Raw genomic sequence first — 20,823 nt, 5'->3', positions numbered from 1 at the left:
ATCAGTCCTCCTTCTGCCAATCTCTGGTCTTTGGTCTCTGGTTTCTGGTTTCTGGTCTCCGGTCTCAGGTCTCCAGTCTCCAGTCTCCGGTGTGTGGTGTCAGGTCTCTGGTCTCCAGTCTCCAGTCTTTGGTCTCTGGGCTCTGGTGTTTGGTCTCTGGTCCCTGGTTCTTGGTCTCTGGTCTCCGGTCTCCGGTCTTCGGTCTCCGGTCTTTGGTCTCCAGTCTCTGGTCTCTGGTGTTTGGTCTTTGCTCTCCGGTCTCTGGTCTCTGGTGTTTGGTCTCTGGTCTCTGGTGTTTGGTCTCCTGTCTCTGGTCTCTGGTGTTTGGTCTCCGGTCTGCAGTCTTTGGTCTCTGGTGTTTGGTCTCTGGTTTCCGGTGTCCGGTCTTCAGTCTCCAGTCTCCGGTCTGTGGTGTTTGGTATTTGCTCTCAGGTCTCTGGTGTTTGGTCCCTGGTCTCTGGTCTCCGGTCTCCGGTCTCCGGTCTTTGGTCTCTGGTCTCTGGTGTTTGGTCTCTGGTGTTTGGTCTCCTGTCTCTAGTCTCTGGTGTTTGGTCTTTGGTCTCTGGTCTCTGGTGTTTGGTCTCTGGTCTCTGGTCTCCGGTCTCCGGTCTTTGGTCTCTGGTCTCTGGTGTTTGGTCTCTGGTCTCTGGTGTTTGGTCTCCTGTCTCTGGTCTCTGGTGTTTGGTCTTTGGTCTCTGGTCTCTGGTGTTTGGTCTCTGGTCTCTGGTGTTTGGTCTCTGGTCTCTGGTCTCCGGTCTCCGGTCTGTGGTGTTTGGTCTTTGCTCTCAGGTCTCTGGTCTCTGGTGTTTGGTCTCTGGTCTCTGGTGTTTGGTCTCTGGTCTCCGGTCTCTGGTGTTTGGTCTCTGGTCTCTGGTCTCTGGTCTCCGGTCTCTGGTCTCTGGTCTCTGGTCTCAGGTCTCTGGTCTCTGGTCTCTGGTGTTTGGTCTCCGGTCTCCGGTGTTTGGTCTCTGGTCTCTGGTCTCTGGTCTCCGGTCTCTGGTGTTTGGTCTCCGGTCTCCGGCGTTTGGTCTCCGGTCTCCGGTCTCAGGTCTCTGGTGTTTGGTCTCCGGTCTCTGGTCTCTGGTCTCTGGTCTCAGGTCTCTGGTGTTTGGTCTCCGGTCTCAGGTCTCTGGTCTCCGGTCTCTGGTCTCTGGTGTTTGGTCTCCGGTCTCAGGTCTCTGGTGTTTGGTCTCCGGTCTCTGGTCTCCGGTCTCTGGTCTCTGGTCTCTGGTCTCCGGTCTCAGGTCTCCGGTCTCAGGTCTCTGGTCTCCGGTCTCTGGTCTCTGGTCTCTGTCCCCGGCATCAGTGGCTCTCCTCAGGACAAACATCCTGGGTTGTGTGCACTGAGGAGGCCTCTGTCTGCTTGGTCTGTGTCTCCAGGTCTGACTTCCAGGTGTGATGCACCTGCTCAGAGAGGTTGAATTGTTCCACCTTGTGTTCACAAACTGTGACACTGTGAACCACAATAATGTCAACACACCAGAGTTAAACTGTGTGTGTCTCTCAGGGTGTAATCACTGAAACTCGTTTTACTCTGCAGGGAAACAGATGCCTCCAGCAGTTTTCCAGTAGCTTGTGGCTGTGAGATAGAACACGCCTGCCCCCTGGTGGAAACCTGCACACATTGATTTTCAGTGTAAAGGGCTGGCTCAGTGTTTCAGTGAGTACACACTCTTCATAAAGAACCTGCTGCTTCCAGTTTGACTCATTAAACGTATCACTGCTGCCATTTCAACCGACTTAGACTTGATGCAAGTTATTTTTTTTATGTCTATGATGATTTCTATGAGTTGCTGTTCAGGTAAAATCATGTCTGTTGCAAAGTTGAATCATCAACATCTACAGTATGTAGATTACCACAGATTAAATATATATGAACCTCCAGGAGTGAGTGAGCAGCTTTGTAAAGGACCGTGTTAGAATCTGTCAGCACAGAGGGGCTCAACACGTCAAACATGGAGGGCACAGAGAGGCTGGTGCTCCACAGATTTTTAATAGTAATAATCTTTATTATTACAATTAGTAGGAGTAAAGAAATAAAACACTTCAAGGGAAAGTAAAAACAGGTAAAGTGCACTCTCACACCCATTGGTTGTTATGTTATTTAGATTTAAAGATGATTACATATGACATATCATTCACATTATTTATTTGAATGGAAGAATTCAGATATTAGCAACTGACCCCAAACCAGGGGACAGTAAAATTTCACTTACTCAACTTAAATAATTTTTTTGTCTCGATAAGTCTAGTATTCTGAATATCCATAGTTAACAATAATATAATAGCATTATTTATTTATACAAAAATATTAGAGAATTATTTATCTAATAATATTTATCAAAGAACAGTTATTGGGGTTTTGCACAGAACATAGAAAAACTACCTTGAGACAAAATAGGCAAAATGTATCTTTTTTCATTGTAATAATAAACAGATCAGGCAAATATATTATAAGACTATGAGAGGCTATAACAAAATAATTCTCAAAATAACTTCTTTGTATTTTATGTTAAAATGAACAATTATTGTTGCATTTGTTTTGCTATGGGACAAAATCAGCTGCATATTTTGTTTATTTTGAACTAAAACATTGAAACACACTGTTGTGTGGTCTGTTGTGATTTAGCTGCTCAGCTTGGAGACAGTTACAACAACTTGTTTCATCCGTCTTCATCCTGTCAGCCATGACAGAACATCAGAGCTAGACACGCTGACACATGCTAATCATGTCATTAGAAGTCAACACAACAAAGATTCAAACCAAGAAAGTTTGATTAATTCAAACTAAAAAGCTCAGGACAGTTTGACAAAAATACAGCTCGTGAAAAACATGTGCAGAATGAGTGTCATCACTCACGCATGTTTCTGATTGGAGGAATAAGACAATCTTCCCTATCCTCCACACCAGGTAGAAAGTCAGTTTCTGGCCAGTTATCAGTCCAGGTTTCTCTTTCTTTCACGCTTCCTTCAGCCTCAGTGACAAGCTCCGCCCCCCTCTGCTCCCTCCACACCCACTTGTGCTCCTCCTTCAGCCTGGTGTAGGTGTGGTAGAAGGTGTGGTAGATCGATGTGGAAGGGTACGACAGAATGAGGATCCCTGACAAGATGCTGATCAGCGCCACTAGCTGGCCGGGGATGCTGCGCGGCACCATGTCACCGTACCCCACTGTCGTCACGGAGATGATGGACCACCAGTAAGATGCTGGGATGCTGCTGAAGCTGAACTGGGGGGATCTGGCAGCATTGGGGGCCAGCTCGCTCTCAGCAAGATGGACCAGCGGGGAGAAGAGAGTTACAGCGATGCACATGAAGAGCAGCAGCAGCCCGAAGTCCGTCATACTGCGCTGGATGGTCAGCCCCAGAGTCTGCAGACCCAGAGAGTGACGCGCCAGCCTCATCACATACAGGATGCGCAGAGCCCTCATCACACGTAGGATTAGACCCAGTTTATCCAGAGTACTTCTTCCTGCTACAGCCACGACGTCCTGCACAGACTTACTCCTGAGCTCCAGAAACAGAGAGATGTAGTAGGGCAAGATGGCAACTGCGTCGATGATGTTGAGTGGACCACGGGCAAAATCCAGCTTGCTTTGTGCGTGGAAAAACCGCACCAGAAACTCAAAGGAGAACCAGACCACACAAACTGACTCCACCACAAACATGTTGCGACACTCCTGGGAGCATTCACCCTGTGGAGACAACAAAAGGCTTTCAGCTTGGAGACTAGAAAGTCCACAGTCATCCTAACAAATGATGGAATGTGTTTTGTACGTACCGCCACCTCTTCCTGTTCCTGTTCCCTCTTCCTGTGTTCTGACATGGTGCTGATGCACAGGCTGACCACAGTGACCACCACCATGATGACGGACAGGAGGGCAAACACTTTCCCTGCTAACCCAGAGTGAGGATTCTCCACTGCCTCGCCCAGCATGTGGAACAGGCCGTCCCCCATAACAGGAGCCCTCAGCACCTTCCTCCTCTCCTGCCACTTCTCCTCTTTGCGCTGGTGCTCGGCCACCTCCTCCACAGACGACATCATGCGGTGGCGGCAGCAGCGCTCCATCTGCCCCGTGTCAATGCCCCAGTACAGCAGCTCACCATGCAGAGCCACGTTGCAGACCTCCTGCAGCAGACGCAGCTTCCCTTTTGCCAAATAGCTGAAGATGGCTCGAAAGGCTAAAGGGTCACGGTCAAAGAAGAATTCACGTCGCGTCTCATCATAGTCATCACAAATCTCTGCAATCTCCTTTAAGGTGGTGCAGAAGCACAGGCGACTCAGACGGCTCTGAGGGAAATCCTCCAGGGTGGTCCAGGGGAAGGCATACCGGACGCCGCCCACATTGATGAGAAGCTGTCGTGAAGCATTGAGGGGCAGACCCACGGTGTCTGGCCCTTGGAGCTGCTTAGCCCGCTGGAAGTACACACCTTTGACTGTGGTGGTCTCTGAGTCTGTGAAGACGTGGTCATAACTCTCCTCACTACTGAAGGACTGGTCATCAAAGCTGCCACCAAGGATGGTCATGGTGGATATCTGACAGCAGGGAGGGTCTGCAGTTAAATTAGTGTGTCCTGTTGGAGATTTGAAGGACAATCTGTTAATATGGAAAATACTCTCATCTCATAAAGGTTCTGGATGAGTGTTTTAAGTTCCTAATTTTTAACTTAAAGCTGCACTAATTATTCTTTATGCGTCAGCGCCGGCGGCAGCCAGAAATGGAGGCATATTGTTTTCGGGTTGGCTGTCCGCCCCATTCTCATTGACACAATATCTCAGTAACACCTTGGTGGATAGTTTGGCACAAACATTCACTTGGACTCAAGGACGAACTGATTAGATTTTGGTGGCCAAAGGTCAAAACTCAAGGTCGCAGTGACCTCTTTAAGCCATTAGCAATTATGACAAAATTTCACACAAATGGTTCATATTCTATGACTCTGGATAAACAGAGATGTAATCTGAAACTAGTCTGAGTGGAGGAGGCAGACAACCACAGGGAGATGATTCTAGTTATTATAAGCAATGGACCAAACCCACAGTCTTACAGAGATTTCTCAACCACAGCTTTATGGAGCTTAACAACCGACTTACATTCAATTGCTTCGATTTCGAGCAGCAAGAGGCAACTGTTTTCAGAGAGCAGCTGGTGAACATAGCGGAACGTTTGGCAGCTAAAGAGCCAGATATTTCCCTCTGTAGCTGGTGGAGCACAAACGCAGTCTGCTGAAACTATTTGCTGCCACATAAGCCTTAACAACTTTATCAGGTCGTAATATGTGAGATGTGTTTTCAGCTCGTTTAGCACGAACAAGTGGCCAAAAATAAATAAAAACAGGTTTAAAGTTGATTTGATTTGATTTTCACTATTTGAATGTCCACAAAGTCCTTGATGAGAAAAACAATAACAATTCATATAACATTATAACATATATTATTCATGTTCACTAAGGTTGTATGACTCACCTTAAATTGAAGTTGTGGTTTACAAATCCATAAAAATACCAAATAAAATAACGCTGCTGCAGAGAAACAACAACATATCAATCGTTTTTCTTAATAGTAGCAATCTCATTTGTTGTTATAGCTGAAGAACTGTGAAGTTGAATGAAAGAGGAAGTCAGAGAGAGAGAGAACAAAACCCTCCCAGATGATCCGTGTGTTCATCCTCTGCTCCTCCTCTGTGAACTCCTGTGTCAGGGTGACTAATGGACAACCCTGCAGTCAGTCTGAACATCATCAGGACACTTTGTGTCTGAAACATCGTCCATTAACTCTGTCACACACTGAGCTTCTGGCTTTAAAGGAATCAAAAGGCTGACAGATAGTGTCAAATGACTGAGTCATTCACAGAGTGAAGGATTAATGAGATTAATATCATGAGGATAAAGAGACAAGGACAGAGAACATAACAGACATTACACTGATAGTAGACAGACTGGAAATACATTGTACTCAGTTTGGGTTGTATTTCTTTATGCTGGGAAAATATCTGTGATAATAACTGCTTATTTACAAATGACTTTGTACATTCATTAAGTATTACATTTACATTTACATTGACTCATTGGTCAGATCCAAAGCGACTTACAAATGAGGGACATCAGTAAGATTCAGTGCAGTAGGAACCTTAGTGTAAATATTAAGTACTACATCGATTTAATAAGCAAGGTGAGTGTATTAGAGAAGTGCAGTTAGACATGTTAGGGTTTTAGGAAAGGAGGTTCTCTCTGAAGAGATGAGTTTTCAACAGATTCTTGAAGATGGAGAGGGACTCACTGCTTCAAGAATGGAGGTTTACTGGAGAATGTGGGCATCGATCCCACTACCTCTCACATGCTAAGCGAGCGCTCTACCATTTGAGCTAATTCCCCAGTGAAGGATTGCCATTTCTTGGTTTTGCCAAGTTCTTTCCAAGTACATCTCACAGTGGATAAATGAGGAAGAGAACATTTGGCATAGAATCTGCTCTTGTTGACATGGAAACGTTGTGGACTAAAGAAACTCTATCCCGACGAGGATGGGATTCGAACCCATGCGTGCAGAGCACAATGGATTAGCAGTCCATCGCCTTAACCACTCGGCCACCTCGTCCTCTGGTTACTAAACTTCAAAAGAAAACGCTGCCGTGGGTCATGAACTCAGGAGCGTGTCCAGGTGGCATGCTAAGCGAGCGCTCTACCATTTCATTATATCTCTGGTACCTGAGTACTCACTTATTTGTCCACTGGGTTGGTGTGTAAAGACTCACTGGTCCGGGTCATGAACTCAGAGCGTTTCCAGGTAAATGCCTCAGGTTTTTATGTAGGTGCTTGATAAGCAATGAAAACCATCAATGTGGACTTCAGGATTCCTTTGGACCTGAGTACTCACCTATTTGAACACTGCTTTGTACATGATACCTCTTCTTCAAGAATGGAGGTTTACTGGAGAATGTGGGCATCGATCCCACTACCTCTCGCATGCTAAGCGAGCGCTCTACCACTTGAGCTAATTCCCCTGTGTGACTTTAGTGTTTTTGATACAGTCACAGCCAAGCATTAAGGAAAAATTACCCTTTCTCAATTCTTAAAAACAGACAGTAATCTTAAATGAGCTTTCATACTGCTGGCATAATTTGTGAAATGCACATTTATGCTCTTTACGTTGCATTTGTCATAGGAAATGGCAAAACAATTCCGCCAAAAATGACTTTTCACAGTTTTATAACTTGGTCCTGGAGTATTATAAATCGGTGAGCAGAGTTAACATAAGTGAGCGCTCTAACATTTGAGCGAATTCCCCTGTGGAGGATTGCAGCTCCTTGGTTTTGCCGAGTACTTTCCAAGTACATGTCACAGCGGATAATGAGGAGGAGAACATTTGGGATAGAATCTGCTCTTGTTGACATGGAAACATTGTGGACTAAAGAAAACTCTATCCCGACGAGGATGGGATTCGAACCCACGCGTGCAGAGCACAATGGATTAGCAGTCCATCGCCTTAACCACTCGGCCACCTCGTCCTCTGGTTAAAGAACTTAAAAAAAAAAAAAACGCCGGTCTGGGTCATGAACTCAGGAGCGTGTCCAGGTAAACGCCTCAGGTTTTAACGTAGGTGGGGGGACATTTGAGAGCTTAATTTAGCCCTTATGCCTAGTAAATCTAGTCTGTCAGACTAGAAGGCTTGTAGTGTTATTATGCTGGCCTCGTCAATTACAGGAGAATCAGATCTTCAGCACCTGTGACTACAAATTGAAAAGACCAAGTTTGGTCCTTTCAATTTTTTCGAATTTTTTTTTGCCACCCTGCAAACCGACAAGTTATCTTAACTAAGTTTTCAAACAACTTCCTTGAAGACAGGTGCACTTGTTTTTTGGAGCTAAATGAAGTGAGAATAGCGTATTTGTGATGTTAACTATCAATCCGCATAGGAAATGCCAAGTGATACATTTCCACAGTTGTATAATTCTGTCCAGGAGTCGCATTAATCCTGTGCAGTGTTTCAATGTCTTATAAGATCACATAGATGTATTTGCCAAACTTGGTCACAGAATACCATAAAGGCTTAGCAGTGTTTTTGGGCTTGATAAGCAATGAAACCCATCAACGTATTTGTCAATATGAACTTCAGGATCGCTTTGGACCTGAGTACTCACTTATTTGACCACTGCTTTGCACATGATACCTCTTCTTCAAGAACGGAGGTTTACTGGAGAATGTGGGCATCGATCCCACTACCTCTCGCATGCTAAGCGAGCGCTCTACCATTTGAGCTAATTCCCCTGTGTGACTTTAGTGTTTTTGATACAGTCACGGCCAAGCATTAAGGAAAAATTACCCTTTCTCAATTCTTAAAAACAGACAGTAATCTTAAATGAGCTTTCATACTGCTGGCATAATTTGTGAAATGCACATTTATGCTCTTTACGTTGCATTTGTCATAGGAAATGGCAAAACAATTCCGCCAAAAATGACTTTTCACAGTTTTATAACTTGGTCCTGGAGTATTATAAATCGGTGAGCAGAGTTAACATAAGTGAGTGCTCTAACATTTGAGCGAATTCCCCTGTGGAGGATTGCAGCTCCTTGGTTTTGCCGAGTACTTTCCAAGTACATGTCACAGCGGATAATGAGGAGGAGAACATTTGGGATAGAATCTGCTCTTGTTGACATGGAAACATTGTGGACTAAAGAAAACTCTATCCCGACGAGGATGGGATTCGAACCCACGCGTGCAGAGCACAATGGATTAGCAGTCCATCGCCTTAACCACTCGGCCACCTCGTCCTCTGGTTAAAGAACTTAAAAAAAAAAAAACGCCGGTCCGGGTCATGAACTCAGGAGCGTGTCCAGGTAAACGCCTCAGGTTTTAACGTAGGTGGGGGGACATTTGAGAGCTTAATTTAGCCCTTATGCCTAGTAAATCTAGTCTGTCAGACTAGAAGGCTTGTAGTGTTATTATGCTGGCCTCGTCAATTACAGGAGAATCAGATCTTCAGCACCTGTGACTACAAATTGAAAAGACCAAGTTTGGTCCTTTCAATTTTTTTGAATTTTTTTTTGCCACCCTGCAAACCGACAAGTTATCTTAACTAAGTTTTCAAACAACTTCCTTGAAGACAGGTGCACTTGTTTTTTGGAGCTAAATGAAGTGAGAATAGCGTATTTGTGATGTTAACTATCAATCCGCATAGGAAATGCCAAGTGATACATTTCCACAGTTGTATAATTCTGTCCAGGAGTCGCATTAATCCTGTGCAGTGTTTCAATGTCTTATAAGATCACATAGATGTATTTGCCAAACTTGGTCACAGAATACCATAAAGGCTTAGCAGTGTTTTTGGGCTTGATAAGCAATGAAACCCATCAACGTATTTGTCAATATGAACTTCAGGATCGCTTTGGACCTGAGTACTCACTTATTTGACCACTGCTTTGCACATGATACCTCTTCTTCAAGAATGGAGGTTTACTGGAGAATGTGGGCATCGATCCCACTACCTCTCGCATGCTAAGCGAGCGCTCTACCATTTGAGCTAATTCCCCTGTGTGATTTCAGTGTACTTGATACAATCACAGCCAAGCATTGAGGAAAAATTACCCTTTCTCAACTCTTAAAAAGAGAAAGTAATCTTAAATGAGCTTTCATACTGCTGGCATAATTTGTGAAATGCACATTTATGCTGTCACATTGATGACTACAAATTGAAAAGACCAAGTTTGTTCTTTTCAGTTTTTTCAAATGTTTTTTCTCCACCCTGCAAACCGACAAGTTATCTTAACTAAGTTTTCAAACAACTTCCTTGAAGACAGGTGCACTTGTTTTTTGGAGCTAAATGAAGTGAGAATAGCGTATTTATGATGTTAACTATCAATCCGCATAGGAAATGCCAAGTGATACATTTCCACAGTTGTATAATTCTGTCCAGGAGTCGCATTAATCCTGTGCAGTGTTTCAATGTCTTATAAGATCACATAGATGTATTTGCCAAACTTGGTGACAGAATACCATAAAGGCTTAGCAGTGTTTTTGGGCTTGATAAGCAATGAAACCCATCAACGTATTTGTCAATATGAACTTCAGGATCGCTTTGGACCTGAGTACTCACTTATTTGACCACTGCTTTGTACATGATTCAAGAATGGAGGTTTACTGGAGAATGTGGGCATCGATCCCACTACCACTGGCATGCTAAGCAAGCGCTCTACCATTTCATTATCTCTCTGGTACCTGAGTAATCACTTATTTGTGCACTGGGTTGGTGTGTAAAGAGTCACTGTCATGAACTCAGGAGCGTTTCCAGGTAAATGCCTCAGGTTTTTATGTAGGTGCTTGATAAGTCCATCAATGTGGACTTCAGGATTCCTTTGGACCTGAGTACTCACTTATGTGTCAACTGGGCTGTTGTGTAAAGACTCACTGCTTCAAGGATGGAGGATTACTGGAGAATGTGGGCATCGATCCCACTACCACTGGCATGCTAAGCAAGCGCTCTACCATTTCATTATCTCTCTGGTACCTGAGTAATCACTTATTTGTGCACTGGGTTGGTGTGTAAAGAGTCACTGTCATGAACTCAGGAGCGTTTCCAGGTAAATGCCTCAGGTTTTTATGTAGGTGCTTGATAAGTCCATCAATGTGGACTTCAGGATTCCTTTGGACCTGAGTAGTCACCTATTTGACCACTGCTTTGTACATGATTCAAGAATGGAGGTTTACTGGAGAATGTGGGCATCGCTCCCACTACCTCTCGCATGCTAAGCGAGCGCTCTACCACTTGAGCTAATTCCCCTGTGTGACTTTAGTGTTTTTGATACAGTCACAGCCAAGCATTAAGGAAAAATTACCCTTTCTCAATTCTTAAAAACAGACAGTAATCTTAAATGAGCTTTCATACTGCTGGCATAATTTGTGAAATGCACATTTATGCTCTTTACGTTGCATTTGTCATAGGAAATGGCAAAACAATTCCGCCAAAAATGACTTTTCACAGTTTTATAACTTGGTCCTGGAGTATTATAAATCGGTGAGCAGAGTTAACATAAGTGAGCGCTCTAACATTTGAGCGAATTCCCCTGTGGAGGATTGCAGCTCCTTGGTTTTGCCGAGTACTTTCCAAGTACATGTCACAGCGGATAATGAGGAGGAGAACATTTGGGATAGAATCTGCTCTTGTTGACATGGAAACATTGTGGACTAAAGAAAACTCTATCCCGACGAGGATGGGATTCGAACCCACGCGTGCAGAGCACAATGGATTAGCAGTCCATCGCCTTAACCACTCGGCCACCTCGTCCTCTGGTTAAAGAACTTAAAAAAAAAAATACGCCGGTCTGGGTCATGAACTCAGGAGCGTGTCCAGGTAAACGCCTCAGGTTTTAACGTAGGTGCGGGGACATTTGAGAGCTTAATTTAGCCCTTATGCCTAGTAAATCTAGTCTGTCAGACTAGAAGGCTTGTAGTGTTATTATGCTGGCCTCGTCAATTACAGGAGAATCAGATCTTCAGCACCTGTGACTACAAATTGAAAAGACCAAGTTTGGTCCTTTCAATTCTTTTGAATTTTTTTTTGCCACCCTGCAAACCGACAAGTTATCTTAACTAAGTTTTCAAACAACTTCCTTGAAGACAGGTGCACTTGTTTTTTGGAGCTAAATGAAGTGAGAATAGCGTATTTATGATGTTAACTATCAATCCGCATAGGAAATGCCAAGTGATACATTTCCACAGTTGTATAATTCTGTCCAGGAGTCGCATTAACCCTGTGCAGTGTTTCAATGTCTTATAAGCCTCCAATCACAGTATTCTGTGACCAAACTTGGTCACAGAATACCATAAAGGCTTAGCAGTGTTTTGGTGCTTGATAAGCAATGAAACCCATCAACATATTTGTCAATGTGGACTTCAGGAATCCTTTGGACCTGAGTACTCACTTATTTGAACACTGCTTTGTACATGATACCTCTTCTTCAAGAATAGAGGTTTACTGGAGAATGTGGGCATCGATCCCACTACCTCTCGCATGCTAAGCGAGCGCTCTACCATTTGAGCTAATTCCCCTGTGGAGGAAGGCAGCTCCTTGGTTTTCCCATGTTCTTTCCAAGTACATGTCATAGCGGATAAATGAGGAGAACATTTGGGATAGAATCTGCTCTTGTTGACATGGAAAAGTTGTGGACTAAAGAAAACTCTATCCCGACGAGGATGGGATTCGAACCCACGCGTGCAGAGCACAATGGATTAGCAGTCCATCGCCTTAACCACTCGGCCACCTCGTCCTCTGGTTAATAAACTTCAAAAGAAAACGGCGGTCCGGGTCATGAACTCAGGAGCGTGTCCACGTAAACGCCTCAGGTTTTAACGTAGGTGGGGGGACATTTGAGAGCTTAATTTAGCCCTTATGCCTAGTAAATCTAGTCTGTCAGACTAGAAGGCTTGTAGTGTTATTATGTTGCCCTCATCAATTACAGGAGAATCAGATCTTCAGCACCTGTGACTACAGGTTACTACTTTTCTAATTTTTTTTTTTTGCCACCCTGCAAACCGACAAGTAATCTTAACTAAGTTTTCAAACAACTTCCTTGAAGACAGGTGCACTTGTTTTTTGGAGCTAAATGAAGTGAGAATAGCGTATTTATGATGTTAACTATGAATCCGCATAAGAAAAGCCAGCCGATACATTTCCACAGTTGTATAATTCTGTCCAGGAGTCGCATTAATCCTGTGCAGTGTTTCAATGTCTTATAAGCCTCCAATCACATAGACGTATTTGCCAAACTTGGTCACAGAATACCATAAAGCCTGAGCAGTGTTCTGGTGCTTGATAAGCAATGAAACCCATCAACGTATTTGTCAATGTGGACTTCAGGATTCCTTTGAACCTGACCTTTGCAGATGATATCTCATCTTCAAGAATGGAGGTTTACTGGAGAATGTGGGCATCGATCCCACTACCTGTCGCATGCGAAGCGAGCGCTCTACCATTTGAGCTAATTCCCCTGTGGAGGATTGCAGCTCCTTGGTTTTCCCATGTTCTTTCCAAGTACATGTCATAGCGGATAAATGAGGAGAACATTTGGGATAGAATCTGCTCTTGTTGACATGGAAAAGTTGTGGACTAAAGAAAACTCTATCCCGACGAGGATGGGATTCGAACCCACGCGTGCAGAGCACAATGGATTAGCAGTCCATCGCCTTAACCACTCGGCCACCTCGTCCTCTGGTTAATAAACTTCAAAAGAAAACGGCGGTCCGGGTCATGAACTCAGGAGCGTTTCCAGGTAAATGCCTCAGGTTTTTATGTAGGTGCGGGGACATTTGAGAGCTTAATTTAGCCCTTATGCCTAGTAAATCGAGTCTGTCAGACGAGCAGGCTTGTAGCATTATTATGCTGGCCTCGTCAATTACAGAAGAATCACATCTTCAGGACCTATGACATATTCGGTACCTACTGTACTGAGGAAGGTAAAATGCTGTCACATTTTCGGGATTTTGGTATCGACTTGGTACCAAAGTATCAGTTCTTGTTACATCCCTACATTTTTAAGCACTCACTGGGATATTAGCTCAAATAGTAAAGCCTTCTCCAGAAGACTCCAGTTTCCCCTCTCCATTCTTGATGACAGGACAGTATGTCTGAAGAACACGTTATATATATTTCTGCTGTCACATTGATGACTACAAATTGAAAAGACCAAGTTTGATCTTTTCAATTTTTTCAAATGTTTTTTCTCCACCCTGCAAACCGACGAGTAATCTTGACTAAGTTTTCAAACAACTGCCTTGAAGACAGGTGCACTTGTTTTTTGGAGCTAAATGAAGAGAGAATAGCGTATTTATGATGTTAACTATGAATCCGCATAAGAAAAGCCAGCCGATACATTTCCACAGTTGTATAATACTGTGCAGGAGTCGCATTAATCCTGTGCAGTCTTATAAGCCTCCAATCACATAGACGTATTTGCCAAACTTGGTCACAGAATACCATAAAGCCTGAGCAGTGTTCTGGTGCTTGATAAGCAATGAAACCCATCAACGTATTTGTCAATGTGGACTTCAGGATTCCTTTGAACCTGACCTTTGCAGATGATATCTCATCTTCAAGAATGGAGGTTTACTGGAGAATGTGGGCATCGATCCCACTACCTGTCGCATGCGAAGCGAGCGCTCTACCACTTGAGCTAATTCCCCTGTGTGATTTCAGTGTTTTTGATACAGTCAGAGCCAAGCATTGAGGAAAAATTACCCTTTCTCAATTCTTAAAAACAGACAGTAATCTTAAATGAGCTTTCATACTGCTGGCATAATTTGTGAAATGCACATTTATGCTCTTTACGTTGCATTTGTCATAGGAAATGGCAAAACAATTCCGCCAAAGATGACTTTTCACAGTTTTATAACTTGGTCCTGGAGTATTATAAAAATGGGTGAGCAGTGTTAATGTGCCTGATCACCCTTCACAGCCATTGATCTTTAACTGACACTGGACTCATAGGATGAGTACCTGAGTACTCACTTATTTGTCCACTGGGTTGGTGTGTAAAGACTCACTGGTCTGGGTCAGGAACTCAGGAGCGTTTCCAGGTAAATGCCTCAGGTTTTTATGTAGGTGCGGGGACATTTGAGAGCTTAATTTAGCCCTTATGCCTAGTAAATCGAGTCTGTCAGACGAGCAGGCTTGTAGCATTATTATGCTGGCCTCGTCAATTACAGAAGAATCACATCTTCAGGACCTATGACATATTCGGTACCTACTGTACTGAGGAAGGTAAAATGCTGTCACATTTTCGGGATTTTGGTATCGACTTGGTACCAAAGTATCAGTTCTTGTTACATCCCTACATTTTTAAGCACTCACTGGGATATTAGCTCAAATAGTAAAGCCTTCTCCAGAAGACTCCAGTTTCCCCTCTCCATTCTTGATGACAGGACAGTATGTCTGAAGAACACGTTATATATATTTCTGCTGTCACATTGATGACTACAAATTGAAAAGACCAAGTTTGATCTTTTCAATTTTTTCAAATGTTTTTTCTCCACCCTGCAAACCGACGAGTAATCTTGACTAAGTTTTCAAACAACTGCCTTGAAGACAGGTGTATTTGTTTTGTGGAGCTAAATGAAGAGAGAATAGCGTATTTATGATGTTAACTATTATTCCGAATAGGAAATGACAAGCAAATTGCCGCAACGATACATTTCCACAGTTGTATAATACTGTGCAGGAGTCGCATTAATCCTGTGCAGTCTTATAAGCCTCCAATCACATAGACGTATTTGCCAAACTTGGTGACAGAATACCATAAAGGCTGAGCAGTGTTTTGGTGCCTGATAAACAATCAGGCCCATCAACATATTTGTCAATGTGGACTTCAGGATGACATTTCATAGACTCCTTTGGACCTGAGTACTCACTTATTTGTCAACTGGGCTGTTGTGTAAAGACTCACTGCTTCAAGAATGGAGGATTACTGGAGAATGTGGGCATCGATCCCACTACCTCTCACATGCTAAGCGAGCGCTCTACCATTTGAGCTAATTCCCCTGTGAAGGATTGCCATTTCTTGGTTTTGCCAAGTTCTTTCCAAGTACATGTCACAGTGGATAAATGAGGAAGAGAACATTTGGCATAGAATCTGCTCTTGTTGACATGGAAACGTTGTGGACTAAAGAAACTCTATCCCGACGAGGATGGGATTCGAACCCACGCGTGCAGAGCACAATGGATTAGCAGTCCATCGCCTTAACCACTCGGCCACCTCGTCCTCTGGTTACTAAACTTTAAAAGAAAACGCTGCCGTGGGTCATGAACTCAGGAGCGTGTCCAGGTAAACGCCTCAGGTTTTAACGTAGGTGCGGGGACATTTGAGAGCTTAATTTAGCCCTTATGCCTAGTAAATCTAGTCTGTCAGACTAGAAGGCTTGTAGTGTTATTATGCTGGCCTCGTCAATTACAGGAGAATCAGATCTTCAGCACCTGTGACTACAAATTGAAAAGACCAAGTTTGGTCCTTTCAATTTTTTCGAATTTTTTTTTGCCACCCTGCAAACCGACAAGTTATCTTAACTAAGTTTTCAAACAACTTCCTTGAAGACAGGTGCACTTGTTTTTTGGAGCTAAATGAAGTGAGAATAGCGTATTTGTGATGTTAACTATCAATCCGCATAGGAAATGCCAAGTGATACATTTCCACAGTTGTATAATTCTGTCCAGGAGTCGCATTAATCCTGTGCAGTGTTTCAATGTCTTATAAGATCACATAGATGTATTTGCCAAACTTGGTCACAGAATACCATAAAGGCTTAGCAGTGTTTTTGGGCTTGATAAGCAATGAAACCCATCAACGTATTTGTCAATATGAACTTCAGGATCGCTTTGGACCTGAGTACTCACTTATTTGACCACTGCTTTGCACATGATACCTCTTCTTCAAGAACGGAGGTTTACTGGAGAATGTGGGCATCGATCCCACTACCTCTCGCATGCTAAGCGAGCGCTCTACCATTTGAGCTAATTCCCCTGTGTGATTTCACTGTACTTGATACAATCACAGCCAAGCATTGAGGAAAAATTACCCTTTCTCAACTCTTAAAAAGAGAAAGTAATCTTAAAAGAGCTTTCATACTGCTGGCATAATTTGTGAAATGCACATTTATGCTGTCACATTGATGACTACAAATTGAAAAGACCAAGTTTGTTCTTTTCAGTTTTTTCAAATGTTTTTTCTCCACCCTGCAAACTGACGAGTAATATTAACTAAGTTTTCAAACAACTGAAGACAGGTGTATTTGTTTTGTGGAGCTAAATGAAGTGAGAATAGCGTATTTATGATGTTAACTATTATTCCGAATAGGAAATGACAAGCAAATTGCCGCAACGATACATTTCCACAGTTGTATAATACTGTGCAGGAGTCGCATTAATCCTGTGCAGTCTTATAAGCCTCCAATCACATAGACGTATTTGCCAAACTTGGTGACAGAATACCATAAAGGCTGAGCAGTGTTTTGGTGCCTGATAAACAATCAGGCCCATCAACATATTTGTCAATGTGGACTTCAGGATGACATTTCATAGACTCCTTTGGACCTGAGTACTCACTTATTTGTCAACTGGGCTGTTGTGTAAAGACTCACTGCTTCAAGAATGGAGGATTACTGGAGAATGTGGGCATCGATCCCACTACCTCTCACATGCTAAGCGAGCGCTCTACCATTTGAGCTAATTCCCCTGTGAAGGATTGCCATTTCTTGGTTTTGCCAAGTTCTTTCCAAGTACATGTCACAGTGGATAAATGAGGAAGAGAACATTTGGGATAGAATCTGCTCTTGTTGACATGGAAACGTTGTGGACTAAAGAAAACTCTATCCCGACGAGGATGGGATTCGAACCCACGCGTGCAGAGCACAATGGATTAGCAGTCCATCGCCTTAAGCGCTCTACCACTTGAGCTAATTCCCCTGTGTGACTTTAGTGTTTTTGATACAGTCACGGCCAAGCATTAAGGAAAAATTACCCTTTCTCAATTCTTAAAAACAGACAGTAATCTTAAATGAGCTTTCATACTGCTGGCATAATTTGTGAAATGCACATTTATGCTCTTTACGTTGCATTTGTCATAGGAAATGGCAAAACAATTCCGCCAAAAATGACTTTTCACAGTTTTATAACTTGGTCCTGGAGTATTATAAATCGGTGAGCAGAGTTAACATAAGTGAGTGCTCTAACATTTGAGCGAATTCCCCTGTGGAGGATTGCAGCTCCTTGGTTTTGCCGAGTACTTTCCAAGTACATGTCACAGCGGATAATGAGGAGGAGAACATTTGGGATAGAATCTGCTCTTGTTGACATGGAAACATTGTGGACTAAAGAAAACTCTATCCCGACGAGGATGGGATTCGAACCAACGCGTGCAGAGCACAATGGATTAGCAGTCCATCGCCTTAACCACTCGGCCACCTCGTCCTCTGGTTAAAGAACTTAAAAAAAAAAAAAACGCCGGTCCGGGTCATGAACTCAGGAGCGTGTCCAGGTAAACGCCTCAGGTTTTAACGTAGGTGGGGGGACATTTGAGAGCTTAATTTAGCCCTTATGCCTAGTAAATCTAGTCTGTCAGACTAGAAGGCTTGTAGTGTTATTATGCTGGCCTCGTCAATTACAGGAGAATCAGATCTTCAGCACCTGTGACTACAAATTGAAAAGACCAAGTTTGGTCCTTTCAATTTTTTCGAATTTTTTTTTGCCACCCTGCAAACCGACAAGTAATCTTAACTAAGTTTTCAAACAACTTCCTTGAAGACAGGTGCACTTGTTTTTTGGAGCTAAATGAAGTGAGAATAGCGTATTTATGATGTTAACTATCAATCCGCATAGGAAATGCCAAGTGATACATTTCCACAGTTGTATAATTCTGTCCAGGAGTCGCATTAATCCTGTGCAGTGTTTCAATGTCTTATAAGCCTCCAATCACAGTATTCTGTGACCAAACTTGGTCACAGAATACCATAAAGGCTTAGCAGTGTTTTGGTGCTTGATAAGCAATGAAACCCATCAACATATTTGTCAATGTGGACTTCAGGAATCCTTTGGACCTGAGTACTCACTTATTTGAACACTGCTTTGTACATGATACCTCTTCTTCAAGAATAGAGGTTTACTGGAGAATGTGGGCATCGATCCCACTACCTCTCGCATGCTAAGCGAGCGCTCTACCATTTGAGCTAATTCCCCTGTGGAGGATGGCAGCTCCTTGGTTTTCCCATGTTCTTTCCAAGTACATGTCATAGCGTTTAAATGAGGAGGACATTTGGGATAGAATCTGCTCTTGTTGACATGGAAAAGTTGTGGACTAAAGAAAACTCTATCCCGACGAGGATGGGATTCGAACCCACGCGTGCAGAGCACAATGGATTAGCAGTCCATCGCCTTAACCACTCGGCCACCTCGTCCTCTGGTTAATAAACTTCAAAAGAAAACGGCGGTCCGGGTCATGAACTCAGGAGCGTGTCCACGTAAACGACTCAGGTTTTTTACCTAGGTGGTGGGACATTTGAGAGCTTAATAAATGTACCAATACAAACCTGTAAAAATGATAAACTGCAAGTCAAAAAACAATGAAAATCCTACCTACATAAAACTACAAAATTATTATCAGTTTCATGTGGGTAAAGTCTGCAGTAAAATGACCCCTGTGGATTATTGAATGGGTCCAGGGCCCAAATTGTGGCTTCAACACATACAAAACCACAACAAAGAGATTGAAAACAACCATAACCAGATGCAGAACAGCCACAAAGGGGAACAAAACAACCACAAACAGGTCGACCACTGTCACAAAGAGATGCAAAAAAAAAAAAGAGTAGATGCAAAATGTCCACAAAGACGCACAACTACAGAAAAAGGTACAAAATCACAAGAAGGACACAAAAAATGACCACAAACAGACTCAGATTGCAGCTGCATTCAGGGAGGGTGGGAAGGATTTTTACATGTCTTGCTTACAGAGCTCTGGTCAATAATTGATGTCATAAATGACTGTTTATCTTTTCAGTTGTCTCTGGAGACACCGACACCTTATCTCTTATCTTATCTGTAAAGTCTCAGTGGAGATTTCCTGGAGGCCTTTCCCACTCTCTAGGAACTTAGACCAGCAGCAGGACTGTATCCAGGATGCTGGCAGGTCAGTGTGAACCTCACAGTGCAGGAGCTGCTGTACTTTATTGCATCAGTGTTCCATGTTGAATGGGCTCTGGACCAAGTCATGGACTTTACTGTTCTTTAATGATTTTATTTTACTAAATCGACTCTGTGCTGGTGGAAGGTGACGAGGAAAACTAAATGTAGGGCAGGTGTGTTGAAAATCTGACTTTTAATAATAAAGCTGAGTGAAGCCATTTCAGCCAACCAAGGCTGAACTATCTGCAAAGACAACTGCCTCAAACACCCAGAGCCTCAGGGGCCCTGGAGGTCCCAGGTTCACTGTGCACCTATTATTTTGTGGTAAAAAAGGATAGGAAATGAAATAATGGCTGCTCCTGTATTGCTGTTAGCCATGCCAATAGCACGACTTCAGGGATGTTGGTCCGTTCACAGCTTTGGACCAAACATCTACAACTAAGATCAGTGGCCCTGGCAGGTTTATATTTCACAGTATACACAAGAGCCACCTGTCTGCTTGTAGAATACCTTTAGGTTTCGCACACACACATATATGTCTACTCATCGAACAAATGAGTGAGCGAGAGAGAGAGAGAGAGAGAGAGATTGATTTATGTTTTTTAGGCTAAAGTTATGACACAACGCCACCATAAAACTCTGATTAGCCTTACAACATGCATTTCAAAGACCAACCAACAGGCCTGAAAAACAACAGCAGCTAAATAACAGGCAACAATATACTGTTATATACTGTATTGAATATCCCAAAGAATTATGCAATAAAAGTCGGAGTTAAGAAATGGATTCCCTCATCTAGCATCATCATCATCATAAGAACAGTTGTCTAACTACTGAAGAAAATAATAATAATACGCCACAGTACAAACAATAAACAATCAAAAAGCCAAAACCAAACTCTTGCAGAACGGCCTCCGCATCAATTCCAACATCATGATGGATGTTCATCAGTGCTCCACATCTGCAGTGTCAACACTGGGCATCAAAGCACCAAACTCCTCCTTTACCTCCTGCTCTCCTCTTCAATCTAGACTCATTACGTTAGTGAGTGGATGCAGCCAAAAAAAATAAGACAGGATCTCCTGGGTGCACAATTTTATTTTTCAAGATAGGATGTTAAAATAATAATAATGATAATTGTTTTCAAATGTAGTGAAGTGCGTACAGG

General features: G+C 43.1%; 1 protein-coding gene and 15 non-coding genes across 16 annotated transcripts; all 16 read right to left on the bottom strand.

Moving 5' to 3' along the window:
* Positions 1–2,200: 2,200 nt before the first annotated feature.
* Positions 2,201–5,551, bottom strand: LOC130172557 (potassium voltage-gated channel subfamily G member 4-like). Its single transcript, XM_056381358.1, has 3 exons — positions 5,465–5,551; positions 3,785–4,572; positions 2,201–3,692 (listed from the first exon to the last, which is right to left on the bottom strand). Exons 2-3 carry the CDS (start codon positions 4,523–4,525, stop codon positions 2,853–2,855), a joined length of 1,581 nt encoding a protein of 526 aa, XP_056237333.1. The 5' UTR covers positions 4,526–4,572; positions 5,465–5,551; the 3' UTR covers positions 2,201–2,852.
* A 959-nt stretch (positions 5,552–6,510) lies between these two features.
* trnas-gcu (transfer RNA serine (anticodon GCU)) lies at positions 6,511–6,592 on the bottom strand. Its single transcript has one exon. It is a non-coding gene; the product is annotated as a tRNA-Ser (tRNA).
* A 333-nt stretch (positions 6,593–6,925) lies between these two features.
* On the bottom strand, positions 6,926–6,998 carry trnaa-agc (transfer RNA alanine (anticodon AGC)). The gene has a single exon. It is a non-coding gene; the product is annotated as a tRNA-Ala (tRNA).
* A 422-nt stretch (positions 6,999–7,420) lies between these two features.
* trnas-gcu (transfer RNA serine (anticodon GCU)) lies at positions 7,421–7,502 on the bottom strand. Its single transcript has one exon. It is a non-coding gene; the product is annotated as a tRNA-Ser (tRNA).
* A 687-nt stretch (positions 7,503–8,189) lies between these two features.
* Positions 8,190–8,262, bottom strand: trnaa-agc (transfer RNA alanine (anticodon AGC)). The gene has a single exon. It is a non-coding gene; the product is annotated as a tRNA-Ala (tRNA).
* A 422-nt stretch (positions 8,263–8,684) lies between these two features.
* On the bottom strand, positions 8,685–8,766 carry trnas-gcu (transfer RNA serine (anticodon GCU)). Its single transcript has one exon. It is a non-coding gene; the product is annotated as a tRNA-Ser (tRNA).
* A 686-nt stretch (positions 8,767–9,452) lies between these two features.
* Positions 9,453–9,525, bottom strand: trnaa-agc (transfer RNA alanine (anticodon AGC)). The gene has a single exon. It is a non-coding gene; the product is annotated as a tRNA-Ala (tRNA).
* Positions 9,526–11,194: 1,669 nt separating this feature from the next.
* trnas-gcu (transfer RNA serine (anticodon GCU)) lies at positions 11,195–11,276 on the bottom strand. The gene has a single exon. It is a non-coding gene; the product is annotated as a tRNA-Ser (tRNA).
* Positions 11,277–11,967: 691 nt separating this feature from the next.
* trnaa-agc (transfer RNA alanine (anticodon AGC)) lies at positions 11,968–12,040 on the bottom strand. Its single transcript has one exon. It is a non-coding gene; the product is annotated as a tRNA-Ala (tRNA).
* A 136-nt stretch (positions 12,041–12,176) lies between these two features.
* On the bottom strand, positions 12,177–12,258 carry trnas-gcu (transfer RNA serine (anticodon GCU)). Its single transcript has one exon. It is a non-coding gene; the product is annotated as a tRNA-Ser (tRNA).
* An 857-nt stretch (positions 12,259–13,115) lies between these two features.
* Positions 13,116–13,197, bottom strand: trnas-gcu (transfer RNA serine (anticodon GCU)). Its single transcript has one exon. It is a non-coding gene; the product is annotated as a tRNA-Ser (tRNA).
* A 2,465-nt stretch (positions 13,198–15,662) lies between these two features.
* trnas-gcu (transfer RNA serine (anticodon GCU)) lies at positions 15,663–15,744 on the bottom strand. Its single transcript has one exon. It is a non-coding gene; the product is annotated as a tRNA-Ser (tRNA).
* Positions 15,745–16,427: 683 nt separating this feature from the next.
* trnaa-agc (transfer RNA alanine (anticodon AGC)) lies at positions 16,428–16,500 on the bottom strand. Its single transcript has one exon. It is a non-coding gene; the product is annotated as a tRNA-Ala (tRNA).
* Positions 16,501–17,863: 1,363 nt separating this feature from the next.
* trnas-gcu (transfer RNA serine (anticodon GCU)) lies at positions 17,864–17,945 on the bottom strand. Its single transcript has one exon. It is a non-coding gene; the product is annotated as a tRNA-Ser (tRNA).
* Positions 17,946–18,637: 692 nt separating this feature from the next.
* trnaa-agc (transfer RNA alanine (anticodon AGC)) lies at positions 18,638–18,710 on the bottom strand. Its single transcript has one exon. It is a non-coding gene; the product is annotated as a tRNA-Ala (tRNA).
* A 136-nt stretch (positions 18,711–18,846) lies between these two features.
* trnas-gcu (transfer RNA serine (anticodon GCU)) lies at positions 18,847–18,928 on the bottom strand. The gene has a single exon. It is a non-coding gene; the product is annotated as a tRNA-Ser (tRNA).
* Between the last annotated feature and the right edge of the window lie 1,895 nt (positions 18,929–20,823).

This window comes from Seriola aureovittata, chromosome 7 (assembly GCF_021018895.1).
Source record: "Seriola aureovittata isolate HTS-2021-v1 ecotype China chromosome 7, ASM2101889v1, whole genome shotgun sequence".
NCBI lineage: Eukaryota > Metazoa > Chordata > Actinopteri > Carangiformes > Carangidae > Seriola > Seriola aureovittata.
This window is presented reverse-complemented; position numbering and strand designations above follow the sequence as displayed.

Excerpts from the sequence above, each read along its gene's own strand:
- LOC130172557 (XM_056381358.1), bottom strand. The coding sequence starts at position 4,525 with ATGACCATCCTTGGTGGCAGCTTTGATGACCAGTCCTTCAGTAGTGAG. Across the intron at positions 3,693-3,784 it reads GGGAACAGGAACAGGAAGAG|GGTGAATGCTCCCAGGAGTG; the intron begins GTGGCGGTACGT and ends TTGTCTCCACAG.